Here is a 19,050-nt window from a genome sequence, read left to right on the forward strand (position 1 = left end):
ATTACTTCAGTTCTTTGGTCATTGAACACTTACATATTTGATCAAGAATCTTTACATCTCTACCTTGTTTTGAAGGGGTTTTTTTCCTATGTCATGTTCATGAGTTGTTCCTGAAAATAAAATTCCAGAATTCCTTTAATTTCAGCAGTGCACAACTATTAGATATAGACTGCATTTCTGGTGACAGCCTCAAGCAAAGGCTAGCTCACAATATGCTGGTATTAGTTTGGTAGTATTGTATTTGCAACTTCCAATTAAGCGAAAACAGATTAAAAACCTAAATATGTAAATATAGTCAGCTCTTCAACAAAAAGATCACATGAAACACCTGCCAATCTTCCCTCATGCCCCTCTGGAAGACATGGTACAAAATCTTAAGGGACATAGAAGAACGGCAGAAGAGAAAAAAAAATCCCTAACTTTGACCCCCAATCCTGGGAGGATTCAGATATAAATCAAAGCCACATCGAAGTAAGCAACTCATATGATAGTTTAGAAAAAAAGTCGAAGACTGTGGTTTTGAACGTTAGTGAGCCAACAAAACAAAGTTGTTCACTGAATACAGTGCATGTGTGCCTGAACACTCGCTCACTTGTACCCTCTGAATTATCATACCTCTTTTTCAAAACGGCTCCTGATATTTTTATAGGCAATAATTAGATTTCCTCACCTTCTGCCTTTCACAATTAAAATAACTTTGTTCTTAAAGTTTCCTCTCTTGATTCAGGTTTTCTAATGCCATGATTATTCCAGAAGACTCCTTTACCTGATTCTGTTTTAAAAACTTTCTGCATAGTATTTCAGGTGATGACTCACCAGCCCTTTTAATGTTTCCATTACTATTTCTACAGTTCTACTGGAAATACCTTATCTGATTATCTTACAATAAAATATCCATTTTTCTTGAGCAAAGCTTTTATTACAGCATCAAGATGCATGATATTGCACTTCATACTACTGATTTGCACTTACTTTACTCTGCTTCCTCAGGATCATTCAACGATGACAACCCAGTGCCCCTCTCAGCTGGCACAGCTGTCTAACACATTGTCAGATATGCTCATTGCTGCAATACCACTGTTCTTTTTTTTTTTTCCTATATTCCTTTTAGACAGCACTTTATGTTTCTTCCACTTTTTATTCTAAAGAATATTCTTCCATTTTACATACTATTAAAAGCTTTCATGAAGTCAACATAGATTTTGTGGGTCAAAAAAAAAAAAAAAGAAATTAATAGTCATAGCTAGCAGATTAGTCTACTACCAATAAATTAATTTTCATTTTAAGCTGCTCTCATTAACCTCCACATTTGATTATTCTTTCCTCTATAAACTTTCATATCAGTAAGGTCAGATAAAGAGATGTGTAATTACCCAAATCATTCTTTTCTCCTCAGTTTCTTGAATATTCTGTAGTCATACAACACTACTACAGCCACAGCAAGACTTGGTAAAAAATGTACTTACTAAACTTTTAGTTCCATATCTCAGTTATCTCAGAATGCAGAAATAGAAACTGGTATTTATAATATGAGAATACAGTACTTTGGTATTTTTCTTTCAACAAATTTCTATGGAGACATTTTGCTCCCCTCTCCCCCACTCCCAGATCATTATTTGTGCTTAAAATTAAAGCAATATTTCATCCAGTTTTGATACGATACCTGTTTTATCTTAAATCCTAGAAATAATTCCCCAAAGCAAAGCAATACTACTTGTGTGCCCTCTCATTTATATTGCTGTAAACCTTCTGCTACTTTTTGCAACAGTTATTTCAGCTGATATTTCAGAAATCCTACGTGCTGCCTACACTGTATGACAATTTTCTTGGATGGTCGCAATCTCCATATCAAGAGAATCTTCCTCTTGCCTACAGATATTTTACTTCCCTTGTGCTATTCTGGCCCCCATATTCAGAGGGAAGAGATTGACAGTGACAAGATGATCTTTAGCTTGATGCAGAAAACTATACCATATTATTAAAAAAAAAAATTTCTGAAAATATACTATTGTTTTTGCCATTTGAACTTCATACTGGACTGACAAGACAGTTTACTGAATAATTCTCTAAAATTGCCAATGTATTTTTGAAGCAGCATTTAAAAGTAAATGACAAAATATAGCCTAAAAAACCCCAGATAAAAACAACCAAAAACCCCCTATCTTGTCCGATGGGTTTACAGCACTGACAAAAAAATATTCCAGAGGCAAAGTATTAGAAGGTTTCTGTAAACAACAGCAAAGGCCTGAAATATCCATTAACAGTGGAATAAAGTCTAGTTGGATATACCCACTCAGTGTCACAGAAGACTGAAAATACAATATTTATGCTTTATTTCTCCCAAGATGACATTTTCTCTTGTCTTCTACAGCTATTTTCTGGCTTTCCTGTCTTTTGCCCTTTTATTTTTTGACTTCTTTCTGTGTGTGTGCGTGTAACAGGTATATACAATACTCTTGTTGAAATCCCTTTTTCCCCTCTAAGCTCTGACAATGCCACTGTCTTCTGAGCCCTCAGACTTTCCCTTCTGTAGTCAAAGCAGACTCCAGTTGCACACATGAAAAAACCAGCTCTCTAGAGAGGATTGAATTAATTTTCTCCTATTTTGAAGTCAAATATGAGCACACAAATATAGTGTAATTGGTGAACAATGCATAAGCATTTTTGTACCCAGTTTGCTAGTAATAACAGTACTATCATCAGTAGGAATAGGCCTCAGATGTTATACTATCTGTGCCCTATACTACCTACACATGAGCTGCTAGACTTCTCTTGAGAGCCCCCGGGCAAAATTCAGCCTGACACCACATGTCTCTTTTCACTATGTACAGTTTGAGCTCAGAACTTGAAAATATGAGCAAAAGTTGAAAACAGAAACCCCTGAATGACAAACGATTCACTGATGGCCAGTTATTCGTCACTGGATTGCTACTGAAAGAAAGAAGCAGCTGCTAAGACAAGGGGAAAAAATGGCCAAGCAACACGCTATGGCACCTGTCCCTGCCCAGGGAAGTAATATCCCCCAGTGTTGCACAGTATACAGTGATACAGTGCAGTGGTGGACTAAGAACTGCCAAGAGACAGAATTATCTTATAAAAGAAGAAATTAAATTTAGAGGAGGGAAGAGAAAGAAGACCCTCGCATCAGTTGCAGCTTTCCTCTTCTGAAGAGCTCTTGAGCCTCATCACCTAGAACCTTTGGGATCCAGACAACGAAGTACTGCACTGACTGCAGTGTATTGTATATTCACAGCTAATTTAGGATATGATTGTTAATAACTAACTGCTTTGAATACGCAATGATAGTGATTAATGATGTTTAAGAATGAACCATTAGCATGAAGATTAGTATCAGTCTAGTAATGTTTAAAATAAGTTTAAAACCAGCCGGATTTCTCAGTCTTCTAAAAAATCCCATCACTGCAATCTCTAACTCTCTGAGACAGATATATAGGTAGCAAAATACACAGGCCTACAAATACATATATATGTACTTGCAACACTTCTTTATTGATTAAAATTGAGCTTTCTCACCTTCCAGGGTCTACACATCCAGAAAGTGTATTCAGATTTCTATTCCATTCCTCTTTCCACCATTTTAAGGTTTCGCTTGCAAGTGATTTCTGCATGACCCTACTGAGATTCTTTCTTTGTCTTTTAGCAGATATCTACATTTTCCCCTATAGAGTATCAATATTATTTGTCTTAATCTCACTACCACTTAAAACTCTATACAGCAATGAAATCTCTCAGTAATATCCAGATATTTATACCCAGTTGAATAAATATGGAATTAAAAGTATTGAACAACTTTATCTGAAACCTGATCTGTCTACAGATCAAACTGTCCACATGTGATAAATGTCTACACTGATGATCATAGGCCAGGGGGTGATCAGAGGACTGGGAAGCCTGCCATACGAGGAAAGGCTGAAAGAACTGGATTTGTTCACCCTTGAGAAGGCTTAGCAGAGACCTTCTCACCATGTTCCAGTATATAAAGGGTGGCTACAAAGAAGATGGGGACTCCCTTTTACATGGAATCACGTGGAACAGATGAGGGGTAATGGGTAAGTTACTCCTGAGGAGATTATGACTGGACACAAGAGGAAAATTTTTCACAATAAGAACAATCAGCCACTGGACTAATCCCCCCAGGGAAATGGTAGATTCCCCAACATTGGATGCTTTTAAGATTCAGCTGGACAGGCTGCTGGGCTATCTTGTCTAGACTGTGCTTCTGCTAAGAAAGGTGGGACCAGATGATCCTTGAGGTCCCTTCCAACCTGGTATTCTGTGATGTTATGTTTAAATAATAGTGGGCTCAAGGACTGCACCAGGGACTGGCCACGATACCTAACTTCTTGGATCATATATTTCTATACCCTAAAGAAATAGAATATTTCACTTACACTTTAGTAGTTCATTTTATAATCATATCTTCAAATTACTTGCCAAATAAGAGTACTATGTACAACTTAAAGCCACAAATATTAAAGGAAATAAGAGATTGTATGCAATAAATATGTGTTGCATATGTTCCCTCAGCCTTTGAAACCAAATTGTTTACATTGTGAAATGCAATCAGACAAAAATAAGAAAAAAAAATCACAAAAAGTTGTGTTTAATTACTTATATTCAGTAGTTTCAATTTATTATAAAATGGTTCACACAGGAATATGTCAAGTTTGTAGTGTCCTGATGTAGGACTTGCATCCCAGTAGAGGAAGAGTTGTTGATCCATTACAGGTACAGACAGGGGTGCAAAAAGCATCAATAAACACAAAACTGTAGAAATATCTAAAGGTGTACTTAAACTACACAACCATTAATTTCCCTTTGCAAATATGTTATGTCCCTGGTGTGGTATCTCAGATGCCAGAGGAGCAGATTTTTATGTCTTAAATGGTACATTTCTGGTAAATAGATGTATATTTTTAGCTTAAGAATTTCAAAGTTAAAAACAAGTTCTCTTCAAATAATTTCAAGAAACAGTAGCCACATAATAACATACTTCTTCAGTCTTGTATAAGAATCTCTTTAACACAATTTAGAGCTTGAAATAATCTTCTAAGTACTGCATTCATGGACAAATATTTACTTTGAAGCTATCTCTATTGCTTAGTTCTCTATAATATTGTAAAATTAATAGCTAAAAACATTACCTTTTCTCGGTCTTGACACCAAAAGGCAAGAAAAAAAGGTGGCTTCTTAAAATTTTTTATTATTTTTAAACAATGGTATCTCAAACCCCTTTTTCCACATGGAATTCTTTGTCCGCCATTATTTTGTTACACTTCAGTATTTATTTTAAGACTAATACCATTACTTTACAGTTAATAGAAGTCTTGTTTGAAAGCCAAATAAAACCAAAACTTCAATTCCTATTACTGTTTATCTCGAGCCATAAAATTCAGTATTTGCTGTTTTGAGTGCCACATTTATATAATTATCATTATAAGAAATCTAAATCCATCTTAAATCATATAGTTGCTTTTTTCCACCAAGGAAAATACATCTCTGGAGGGCAATTCTGTAACCTTATTCTTTTGATAGTTTGGCACATTGATCTAATTTCTAAACTATTCTTTACTTGTGGTACTGTAATTAAGTGAAATATTTTTCTCTTTATTACCTCCACACCCACACTTCAGTCCTCTTCCTGACTGTGATATTCTTACCTTCCTCTAACAACAGCTCTTAATTCTGTCTCATCACCTCATTTCACTAGGACATTTCTACTCCTAGTTATAGCAAATCTTTACCGAAATAACAGTAAGTCTTTAGAAATCACAACTGTTCCCCAAATGAGCACATTCCTTTACAAAATTAAGAACTGCATTCTTGTTTACATAGTTATTTCACTAATTCTCATTTTGCCCAACTTTGTTAGCAATTTTTCACAGAGGAAAAAAAATAAAATTCTTTACTACGATAAAATTCCCAAAATTAAGTCCACATTTCTTTTAAGATTTTTTTTTCACTTGCTATAAGGAATGCTTAATTTGTTTGCATAGGAGCAAGCAATGGAGTGATTTTTCACTCAGGATAAACCCTGTGTTTTCACTGTACAGTCAGTTCCTCAAATTCAGTGACTATCACCACTAGATTTTGAGTTACAGTGCTGTGTGTACCAGTAAGTTGTAACATAAGCCATTTGTCACATTATTTTCTGCCATTCATGGAAATCTCCAAATAGCTACTTTCAAATGTATTTCATAAACCTACATATTAAAAAAAAAAAAACAAACTAACAAAATCACAGAAGAATTGAATACTTTATATGATGCTACCTACCTAATATCTGAATTAATTAAATTAACATCTGAGAATGAACAAGGATACTGTTCCTTTTTAATTCTCTGAAGAACTCTTTCTACTCATTTTCTGAAGAGCCACCAAAAAAGAAAATTCAGGTAACAGACACAGAATAAAAAAATGGACCCATAAAAATGGACCTCTGTTTGGTACCAAGTCTCCTGCTTATTCTTCATAGCCATCACTCTTGATAACTATCATTTAAGGCAGAGAAACATCCCGTACATAAAATTACAAAACTGGAAAATGAACTTTATAAAAAAGGAATTCTCAAAAGAAAAGAAAACATACAAAAAAAATTGTTACCATGTTAGTTACAAATATTTTTCAAAATAAACCTCTGACTGGGCTACCATTCCACACTATGAGTCTGCTGTAAGAACTTAGAAACTTGTGTAATCTGCAAGACAGTGGAACCATCAATTGATTTTAGTACTGATCAAGGTATAACACAGTGTTGAGTAACTCATTAAGTTTGTCATGTTTTCTGAAAGCTCAAAAAATCTCACACAAATACAACAATCCTGACTATCTAAAAACACACCCTGTGAATCTGTGACCTAAGACAAAACAAAAGCCCAGGCAATACAAAGCAGAAAGTATGTTATGTAATAGTATAATTTGCCATACACTTTTAGAAATCCTGTAACAGGTAGAAGCCCTTTCTTTATGACATATAGATTTCTTATAACATACATACTAATACTGTTCTCTCGTGCTGTACTAAAGTTCTTAAATATTGTAGGTGGAGGTGTTTTGGTTTTTAATGAATATAGATTAAACTCCACATTTGGTTCCTAGGCTTTTTTTTTTTTTTTTTTATAAACAAAAAACTTAAATTATTCATCTATGAAAAAAACTGAATAAAGTTTCAAAAATGAGAAAATGGATAGGTTACTTATAAAGCAACAATGAGTTAGTGACTTTAAGAGGAAGGAAAACCTGCAGTTTTATGTTGTCGTTACATTATGAAAGGAAGACTCCATACACTGTTACATGTAAGGTCTGTGTTAACTAGAGTCAATCAAATAAAACAGCAGCCTGGATAAATGCAATATAAATCTTTAGAATAGCACAAAATAAGAAATTAGTAAAGTGTACTAAATTACCAAAATATTTCTTGTCTAGAATACTAATAGAAAAGCAGGAAAGTCATTATGTTTAAAAGATGAGACAGCTTTAATTATATGTATCTTCAGGAACTGTCATATCACTAAGCTCATTAGCTGCAATGAAAGTTCTTCCTGCTGATCTAAGAGCACTTAAACAGGATTTGTTATACTTCAAAGCAAGAAGGTATCTTTAATTCATGTACTGTAACAGTGAATTAAGCCTACTGCTAGTATTACAAAAGCAGAAACCAAAAGTTTAGCACATAAGAGCAAAAAAAAAATTAAATACCCTGAAGTAAGCTTCAGTTGCATAGGTCATATGCCCCTTGCTGCTTTCCTGTCAAAGTTTTATTTTAAAAAATTAAAATTTATTTTTTCTAATGCAATAATTAATTTACATACTGTGAATGTTTGATCATTTATAAATTACTATAAAATACGTTAGCTTCAAAACTAACAGATCTTGTCACTGCTCTTAAAGTCTTGCAAGCTACATTACCAGCTCACTGTATGACAATTACTAGACACTATTTAATGAAATGAAAGTAGTAAGAATTTTTCTTCTAAAAAGGATAGAAATAAAATGAATTGCTAAACATTGTAATGTTTTAATGTTCACCATTTTAGATCAGAAATAACTTGAGAGAAAAGTTTTAAGAATGAGCAAGTACAAAATAATAAAATAGAAAGTATGCTACAAATGGGATGGCTGATACAAAGAAAGTCATATCAAGGAAGAATTCTAAAAAAGTATCTTTTAAGTAACTTGTTTTAAGAAACTTCTAGAAAAGTCAACATTTACTTGATGGTTTTCAATCCAAAACCAAAAAATGCATAGTATAGTTCCATTTTTATACAGTGTGTTCAATTTAAAAGTTTTCTGTTAGTATTGTTCAAATGACATTTTCACATCTTTCTGCCACATTAAATTTGATTTATAATCTAAAGAGTACTTGCAAATAATACCTTTATGCCACATATAAAATGTGAAATTATTGTATTATTATTGAAATTATTTTATTATTATTGAATAAATGTATATGCAGACAGGAAATAAAAACAGCTCAGTAAAAAAAATAGCTTGCAACAAAGGTATGGGAGAAATTTCTTATCAAACTTCATTGATTTATTCTTGGGAATTACTGTTAAATATTACTTCAGAGCACAAAATTCAGTGAAGTCATGAAGGGAATGGCATTCTACCACCTCTACAAGGCCCCAACTTCTGGTAGGAAAAAAGGTAGAGAAAAGGATTTAGAAACGAATACTGGAACAAAATACAACCTATATGGTTCACAGAAAAACTGAAAATTATTAGTATAATACAAAACCAGAAAAGAATGATTTATCTCCTCACCCAACAACTCTGTCCAACAAAGCAGCATATATGTAAACAGAACTTTCCTACCAGAAGACTGGAAAAAAAATAGGCTGGATGACTTCCTTCTGTATGATCAGCTTGCAACCCTCAGACGTAACCTTTGCTTCCAGTGGTTTTTCACATTTACTGGAAGTCTGAACTGCCTCCAATAAATATAACCCAGAATGGGTTATTCTTGTTAAACATTAAGTACAGTATCTTGGAATGGAAGAGATGCTTGAAGCCCTGTTCTAACACAACCAGTATTTATTCTGGAATAAGCATAATTGACTAGATGATCATCAAGATAAAGGATTTTTGATGACTTCCCCTCTATCACTCTCCCTAGCAGCCATAACGATGACTTGTAATATCTGCTGTGCTTGGCAGCTCACTGTAGAAGCCTCAATGTAAATCATTCCTGGTCAACTTCTTAGTCATCAGCATATCAGTAAGTTACATCAGACCAGGTGAGTCCATTATGGTAGATATGGCTGATCACAACCACAGACACAGATTCACTAATTTTTTTTGAACTGATTTTTTGGTAAGCTCAAGCAAAAATAGCCACTTCATTAAAAATTTACTTCCATAAAAGTACTCAAAGTTTCAAAAAACCTCCATGAGCTGCAGTCTTTGGGATCTGCTGGATTTTCCAAAATTCCAGTGCAGGAAGACTCTTTCAAAACAAAATAGAGCGTTGCAGTTTGGGAAACAAGTATAGACAAACACACTAATACATTAATCTGTTAAGGACATCTTAAGCCTTTGTCTTTTTCATACAGTAAAACTGAAATGCAAAATACATCTCATAATACAGTGAAGTAAATTTGCTACATAAACTTGAAAACATGGCCACTGATTTCCATGCTACAACATACTGAGTGAGATCAAAGATTCATCTAGTCAATAGCAGATACCTAAAAAAGAACAGAAAGCCTGGAATAACTGATAATTTTATTTACTCTTTGAACGGTCAGTGTTTTATACGTCAGAAGCTTTCCAGGAGACATTCAGCAGCTTCATATGACTGACTATCTTTCACTGAAAATAATGGCTTCTAATAAGGAACATTTTAGTTTTTCTGGCTGGTATACAAAATTCAACCACAATACAGCTACTAGCATGCTAGTAAGGAAAAACAAACAAACAAACAAATAAACATTGGCCATTTAACACTGAAAATAATGCATAAATGCTAAAATTATATACAGCAGAAACTCCTATTATCAGTATGAACAGTTAGATAAAGGGCTTGAAACATTTGACAGCTATTTAAAAATACTTGAGATTCTAAGCGTTTATAATGCAACAGCTAAAATTGGAAACTTTAAGAAACATGACAACAGAAAGTGAACTCTCTGTGAGTGACCACTATCTCAAGTTCTCTATCAGCAGCAGGTTTTGTAAAGCTGTAGTCTGTGGCAGGGAGACTGACTGAGACATAAAAGTGACACTGTACAAAGCAATACAGATAAACAGTGATATTCTCCAAACAGATATAAACTAAAAAATTATTAACTGAGACAGCCCATCCAATCTTCTTTTCCTGCAAGAGTAGGACAGTGCTGAGGTGGCATCAATTTCTAACTGCACGCTTAATCAGTTTAAATTACTTAAACTGTGATAAAATACGAAGGAGGCAGTCTTAATTAAGAAATTAACTGAAAAAAACCTGTTGCTGCTTATACTGAGTTCACCATATTCTATGCTGCATGATGAAGCAGTAAAAAGAGGAATTTATTTTTCCAGACTTCCAGTGCTACTGTTGCATGAAAAACATACACACAGGGAAGACAAAACTGTTCTGATACATGTTTAGAAAAATAAAATACAGTCTTTCTGCATTTCTGAATTAAAAGACATTGAGTGACTGTACTACATTTAACATTTAAAAATTGAAAGTTGGAAATATTTTAAGATTTGTTAATAGAAAAGAACTTTTAAAAGGAACTTATTTTGGACCGTGATTCTAGAAGATATGTTAGAAGGAACGTAACAAGAAATCTTGTAGTAAATATTAGAGGACCGAAAAATAAATATCTTCAAGACCACTCGGAGCACCTCAAATTACTGATCTATGATATAGACTATTAATGTCTATTTTAAAGATAATGTTAGTAAAAAACAAGCATCATCTCACATAAAAGACACTGCAATTCACTATTCAAAATAAAAACTTTTAGTTATTTATACAAACCTTTACTAGCTTTATCTAAATGTTGAAAATCCTCGACAAAATTCAGGACATCCTGATAGCTTTCTTCACATACTTCTACAAGAAAATGGAGCAACGTTGTTTTTTGATCTGCTGACTTCGTGTCCTTCAGCTAGAGAGAAAAAAAAAAAAAAAGTTAAAACACTAGGAATAAGATTACTTCTGACTGTTTTGATAATTAATACTTATTACTAATTGTGAACCCAAGAAAGTGAGAACAAACTGTTGAACTGGTATAGCTTTTTTAAAGAAAACCCTTAGTAATGGGCTATTTCATTTCTTCCCTTGCTAAAAATCCCTAGAAAATCACAATAAATATTTTTTTTCACTATGTGCAATATTTGAGTTCTGTACTCAAAATCAGTACATATTTCTTTTTAAAATAGAATTATTTAAGCAATATAGGAATATTTGCAAAACTCTGAGTAGACTCATGAAAGTATAAAAAAAAAAGTAAAAACCAGAGCTAAATCAGCAAAATCTAACAATACATGATGTACATATGCACTGCATGACATGACTTCCTTATGTGGGAAGCTAACTCTAGCCTAACAATATTTATGCAGTGGAAGCTACAACCTCAACCTATACAAGTTCTTGTTGTTATCAATTCTCAAAAGGGCAAACAAGAGTTTATAGGCTTCATTATTTAAAAACTTTGACTTCAAAAATTCTTAAGCACAAACTTTTATTCTTGAATCCATTATAGATAAGAAAAAAGCCTGACCATTTTAAAACTTGAAAATACTTGTGCAAAAACACTAACAATTGACAACTGGAATTCAGTTATACATTTCTGTTGTAGTCTCTCATGTCAACTAGTCTTTTAAATCAGAGAGATTTTTAGAAATAGAAAATGACATCTCATGTGAAAATGTTTCTTCACTACTTAAAAACTATTTCTGCATAAAACAATTTAACAGAAAAAGAATAAAGGTACATAGGCATATACAAAGTATGCACACACAGTGAAGGACTGCCACAATTGCACGCAGACTTGTACATCTGAATACCGGGGGGAAAAATCTTTAGTGCAGTATTACAACTGGCACTAAACAAGTAGAAAACTCATGTTAGTTTGCTTCAACTTCAAGACTCTTCTTTAATTTGGTTACCATGAAATATATAAGCGATCAGCAATGCTCAACAGTGTAAGAGCAACAACAGCAACAAGGCAGAAAGGAAAAATTACCTCTCTTTCCCAAGAGGGTTCAAAACCAGACACAGAGCTATATGGGGATTACTTCTGCTAAGGAACTGAGAGCAAGATCAATCCTAATTTGAATCTACATACACCCTTTTTTTTTTTTTTTTTAGTACATATTAACACAGTTTTCCCATGGTTGCTAGCTTCTTATAAAGACATTTTTTCACACCTCCTGTGCTTCCCAATATCCACAGAGATCACTTAAAGGGCATTTTATTGATCTGAATTAAAAGCCAAATTAGAGTATATTGTTTGCTTTTTCTATACTGTATGCAAATTAAAATTGAGAATTTTGGATGGTGGTTATCACTGAGGTTGATATTTTATACTTCACTGTAAAATGTCACTGATTATTTTCAAAGATCAAAATGATACTATCTTAAAAAAAATATGATGAGAATGTATTCTTCCAGAATGTGTATGTTTTCTTTTAGATTAGTGCATTAATAATAAAGCAACACAATTTTCAAAATAAACAGAAAACAGAACACATATACATCAAAACAAAACAAATATTCTAAGGTCATTACTGTATGCCATGTTATAAAACAAGTTACTTCTACTGTACTGGGAATCTCAGTGAGAAATGTCTTGATAACTGAAACATCACACACAAAATTTCTACAATGTGACACAGCTTAAAATACTTGTAGTTAACAAAAGTTAGTTTTAAAAATAAACCGATTATAAACATGCATATAATTTTAATATATCAGTATGTAATAAATGATTGAGTATTAGCATACCAATATCATATCTCTCTTCTGAGAATATGAGCGCATGTCCTGTGATGCAGAAGAACTATTAAGTTCAATTCTACATGATACAGGAAGAAGGCAAGATATGGAATTGTCCTCTGCAAAGTGGATAGTCCATATAGTTCCCCATGCATAGTTGAACACCAATGAAGAGCAGATAAATTGTATATTTTTCAAATATTACAGAAACCAACATCTTTGAAGAACAGAAGCCACTACAGATTCTTAAGTTCTAGGAAGCCCTACTGAAAGCTGCTGTGCAGACAAGCAAGCAGTCTAAAATTTGCAGCTTTCTAGTTTTGGGCCTTGAAGAAATATCAGTTTGGGTGGGCTTTTTCCTGGTTTAATATTAATGTTTTTAATAGTTGAACCAGTTTATTATTCTCAGAACAGAGGAGATTAAGCATTAACCAAGACACTACACATAGTTAAAATCCCCAAAATTACACATACATAGTTTTACCTCTGTGTTTCCAGACAAAGTGATCTGTCTAAGACACAATTTCATAACCAGTGAAGGCTTGGCACTCACGGACTTCCTAAACGAGGCCACAATTGGATGAGGTAAATTAGGAATTGGTGGCTAGTACACTGATACACATAGGATAGTAAATGCAAATTCCCAGTGATTCACTGAAAACCTGTCAACCTTCATAAGAACAAGTAGTTGACTGTAGGTTGCACTTGTCCTGGGATATCTAGTGGCAGAGATCTGAAATTTTACAGACGATCTCTAAGGTGGCCATAGTTGCTCTGCCTCCCAACAAACTCTATAATAGTTGTTATTTTTTTCCTAATCATAGAATGGTTTGGTTTGGAAGGGACCTTCAAAGATCATCTAGCCCAACCCCGTGCCATGGACAGAGATGTCAATACACTCATATTCAACCACCATTAAGGTTGCATTACCTTCCCCCTAGAAAAGTTTTTAAGCACCATGTTCTGGTATTTACAAACTAGTATGAAGTGATGTCAAATCAAAGATATATGAAATCTTTGTCATTGGAACTTTGGTTTTTTACTTGTACATTTCCTATATAAATGAATCACATTGACTACTATGATACATGTTTATGCAGAAATTAATGAAGTGCTGAAAGGAGTAAACCAGTATCACTATTTCTAATCATATAACATGATCCAGTGTAAAAATTACACTGTACTAAGCATTTTGATAATAGAGATCAAATTACCTTCTTTGGTCCTTATAGCTTTGTATCTATTTCACCTACAGACTATTAGTATTGAGCAGCATTTCTCTTGAGCAGAAGGTTGGATCGGATGCCTACTGACAGACCTTCCTACCTGAGTTATTCCACGTTTCTAAGAAATATGAACATAATTCCCAACTAGAACTAAATACTCTATTCAAAATATTACTTATTTCAGCTCTTAATTTGGCCTCGTGGAGACTCTTTGAGAATTATTATAATACGTGGATTTCAAAAGCTTTCCACAATCCTCTTCCCTATCAAGTTCTTAACTAACTTTGCAGTTAGAAAGCTTTCTTAACTTTCAAGCAAACTTCTGCTATTAGCAAAGCCAACTATTCCATCTCCTAACCCAGCTACATAGAAAACAAATGTTCAAATGCCTTCTTTATCATAAATTAAGAACAAAAGGACACTGTTCTGTCCTCATGTTTCTCTCTTTTCTAAACTAAATACACACAAATGCTTTTTTCTCAGTTTAGAAGTGATACATGTTACTATCATCTGGATTCTCACAAAGTCAGTCTATATTTTTCTTTTGGTAATTCAGACAAGACTTCACTTATAACCTTATCAGCACCAAGTAAGCAGTAGATAATTACCATCTTTATAGCACATAGAAGTTCTATTAAAAGACACATTTTTTATTTCTCCAACAGAATGTTGTAGCCTCCTGTAAAGCTAAATAGCCTGTAAGCATGCAAATCTAAGCAACTATGAGATTCTAGATTATCAAATGCATTTAATGCCAGAGCACTGTAGAGTTACTTAAAGCCCATTTTCCGAAATTCTGCCTAGCCATACACTCCTCACTTTCATTATCTGCACACGTCAGTTTCCTTTCCTTTATGTAGTACTTCATAGTAGTCTTCAAAGTTTTCATCTTCTAGATCTTAAATTATTCTTCCAAGTTAAGTTCTGAATTTTGATCCTGCTCTGTAAAGTGCCTGTAACAATTACCTTCATATTGTTTTCCTAAGTATATTTATTTTTTTGTTTCCTTGTGCATTAAAAATACAGAGAATATAACCAGATCTAGGACAGATTGTTGTAAAATCATACCTAAGTAAATGCACCAAATTAGAGAGAGAACCTTTATTATCTTCCTTTTGAATATGTTTGTCAACAAATTATACTTTCATCTCAATATTTTCATCTGTGCTGTATTTCCCTAGGTGGTTGATGCATGTTTAAATGTTTACTTTAGACTAGGGAAGATATATAGCTTATTCTCTATGAATATTTAAGTTATAGGTATCGCATTTAACATTTGAGAACCATAGTGAAAGAATTCTTCTGAAACATGTCAGAGTGATTATTTTAAAGAATGTAGAACTTAATATAGTATTTTTTCTTGTGTAAAAACATAAAGAAGCTGAGAGAAAACAAAAAGTACATACAAACCTCCAAATAATTCCTTTCTCATAAGGACTATTACATACATGTGCACTCTGCAAATTTTTGCAGTGACCTCCCAGAGGGCACAGTTTAATAATAACAACACTAAATAAGGGGAAGGAAATTGCCATTAGAATCTATTATAAATTAACACTCAGGAAAGTATAGATGTCTTCTGGTATATACCTTATGTAAATTTGAAAGAGTGAAAATGTATGGAAAATTAGAATAAACAAGGAACTGATGAAGTTGAGCAACAACAAAATAGAACCAGATAAGTAGAAAATTTATGTAAAATAGAAAACATAATTGTATTAAAACAGATTAAAATGTGACAGACTTAGAAGTGCTCAGACATTTAAGACTACAATACTACTATGATCACAGTGATATGGTCCTTCCATAACCTTATTTAGTTTGTGGGTTTGGTTTTTTACTACTCCCTCAAAACGGATTCTTCTAACAGTTTAAATGCAAGCCAGTCTCAAGATGACTATACACTGATTAGTTGTATTGTCCAAACAATTAACTAATTCTAAGAACTATGAAATAAAAAAAAAAAAAAAAAAAAAAAAAAAAACAAAAAAAACAAAGACACAACTGCTGCTGGAAAAACAGCAAAACAAAGTATTTAAGTAGTATAATAAAAACAAATTTAAAAGTGAATGTAATACTCAACATGGACATTTCAAAACTCACTTTACATAGGGAGCTGAGATTATATCCAAAGGTCTGTGCATTCCGAGAACCTGCATTCATGTAGTTTCCCATTAACAATACTAGTTCCAGGAGCTTGCTAAAGCTTTTACTCTTCTTTATCTCTTCACAGGCAGCACTGACAGCCATGATGTCAGGTTTGATGTTGTTCACCTGCTCCTCAAACTGAAGCTTAAAAAGAATAGCACTGAGCCGTGGCCGTAGTCTCTTCACGTTGCTCATCTGATTGAAAAGAAAATAGGAGATTTCCTTTAAAATTCATGGTACACTTTGGCACTGTACAAATGCATACAATCTGAAATGATTTATTGGTGTGACAGGCTTGAAGAAGCAATATATCTGCTATAACTGATAGCAAATGAACGAATGAATGAGGGACACTTGGGTAAGCAACTGAAATCCCATCTTGTGGTTAATACGAACTGCCCCCATCCTTTCCCAATAACTAGTATGTGTAAGCAATAAAAGATAAAGTGTCATCATATATCACATCTGTCAACTCATATACCAAATCCTATAAAACTAATCCAAGTTTATGACCCAGTAGTTGCAAAGTAATAAAAGTCATTCACAGATTTTGTATAACTCAGGATGTACCAAAACAAGGCAAATCTCATTTTCTGGTGCAAATATTTAAAAGCTGATTTCAATAAGGACTTACTATAAACTTGCAAGAAAATAATGGTTTTGAAAAATCTCAGCTATGAAACACTTAATATAGCATACGTTAATATATACCAGTATTCAAACCTCACTATACTCCTGTATACTAACCTTGTACGCTTAATTAGGTAAAGCAGAATGCTCCCAGGAAAACAGTAGCTTCTGTAGAGCATACGCAAAAGACTTGGCTTTTTCTATGGTTTACCGGTCAGGTATTTTCAACAGAAGTTTCAATCTTCCCATACAGCTTAGATCACTGAATTCCCAGAGATACTTTGCACATTATTTACTAAATTCAAAAAACAAGACTCCAAATTTCATTGCTTCTTTAAATCAAGGAACATTTGATGCATTCAATAAATTAACCTCCTCCATCTCTCAAGTTTCCAATGCACTACTCATTCTTCCAACTCTGTCACAGAAATATTCAAATATTTTTGAGGTTTTGCATCACATACAATCCCAGAAGCCTTCTCTCTACCAGACATTATATGTTCCTTGCTTCTTTCACTGTAGAAATCATGGGTTTTTTCCTCCCTGCTTTGGTTCTCTTTGCACATGGGAAACACTAGTTTCAAATTCTTCCATGAGCTTCTTCCCTCATTTTTCCCAATCCCTGTTTTCACGTTAATTTGATGAATTCCATAAGACCTTCTTCCCCATACTTGTATTTTTACTTCGCACGTCAAGCTTCAAGACAATAATACCTTGACAATTCCTAAAATCCTAAATTAGGTTTTGGTTTGGTTTGGTTTTAAAAATTAAAAACACGTTATGGTTTCCAGCTATAAGTACTTCGCAATGCAAGAAAAATAACAACAAAATTGGCACTTCTCTTACAAAGTAATAGGTTGAAACCTTAAATGGCTGACTTAAAATTGGAAATATCCCCCCCCAAACCACAGTTATTCTTAAGGTTTACAGAATATTTCTCAACCCATATCTAGTCTACCAATGTGAAAACAGCTCTGACAGTTCAACGTTCACAAATCATTTGGTGCTGATTATCCCACAATGGATTCAGTGAAAAGGATAATGGTGACACTCTTCATCTATTTCAGTGTAAAATCAAACAAGTTACCTTAAACTGATACTGAAGGCTGTCTAACCCAAAGGGTTTGATATAGAAGCAGAAGAGGATGGAATTTACAGTCGATTTTATTCGTTTTACCGTGACAGTAGTAGAAAATAAAATCAGGTAGGCTTAACATTTTATGCTGCTAAGCCACTTCTGCAATGCCTGCCTAGCAGTGCAACCACCTGATGATGTTCCATTGAAGTAAGCATGCGATTTGCATTTTAGTTCAGATAAGAAATCTTGAAATAAAATGAGCAATCCTTTCCACTTACCACACTTCAGTTTTCATCACAGAGCAGAGCATACAAACAGGATGTTTTCCAGATTAAATTAGTTTGAAAATCAACTCCACTACTGAGCTTTAGCACACACACTGACTGCAGCCTGGTGCTAAAGTAAAACACTAAAATGTATATAGTTTGAACATTATCTCAGTATCAACTGTAGGCACATCTTCTGTACTCATCATACATTAAATAGCATCCAATAGTGTGGTAAAATCCTTACGTAAGCACAGGTAAGCAAGGGTAATTGGACTTGTATTTAAATAGGGCATTTCACAGTGAAATAGAAACAGAAATACCTAAATTCCACCTAAAATGAAGTAGTGCTCTTACAACTTTACACCTAATTTAAGAATAAATACCTAAAAGAATATTAAAGTACTGGACAGAGAGGCGTCGCAAAGTCATTCTCCCAGTTCCATCAGGAAGAATCAGTATTAACTCCTTTTCCTCAAACAATTCACTTATTAGATTTACATTTATGCTACTACTTCTCAGCATACTGAGAATAGTATTCTTAAAATTAAGTTCTGTTCCCCATTCAGCCAGGAAAAATTTGAGACTAGACTAGAAAAAACACAAAACTCCATTGAAATTATCCAGATTGTTAATATATGCCCCTATGCAGGGTGCAATAGAGATGATCATTAATATTAAATCATGGGAACTAACAAAATAAAGTTTAAGTTGCATTGATTTTAGATGGTACCATACTCAAGATACTAC

The 19,050-nt window shown here is 33.6% G+C and overlaps 1 protein-coding gene across 1 annotated transcript in view; it reads right to left on the reverse strand.

Moving 5' to 3' along the window:
* Positions 1 to 19,050, reverse strand: part of DIAPH3 (diaphanous related formin 3) — a 247,165-nt gene that overhangs the window by 93,972 nt on the left and 134,143 nt on the right. The window contains exons 21-22 of the mRNA XM_032993917.2: positions 16,282 to 16,521; positions 10,991 to 11,120 (exon numbers count right to left, since the gene is read on the reverse strand). Coding sequence (XP_032849808.2) covers positions 10,991 to 11,120; positions 16,282 to 16,521 — 370 coding nt within the window. The remainder of the gene's footprint in view (positions 1 to 10,990; positions 11,121 to 16,281; positions 16,522 to 19,050) is intronic.

This window comes from Tyto alba, unplaced genomic scaffold (assembly GCF_018691265.1).
Source record: "Tyto alba isolate M040663 unplaced genomic scaffold, T.alba_DEE_v4.0 Super-Scaffold_45, whole genome shotgun sequence".
NCBI classification, from domain to species: Eukaryota; Metazoa; Chordata; class Aves; order Strigiformes; family Tytonidae; genus Tyto; species Tyto alba.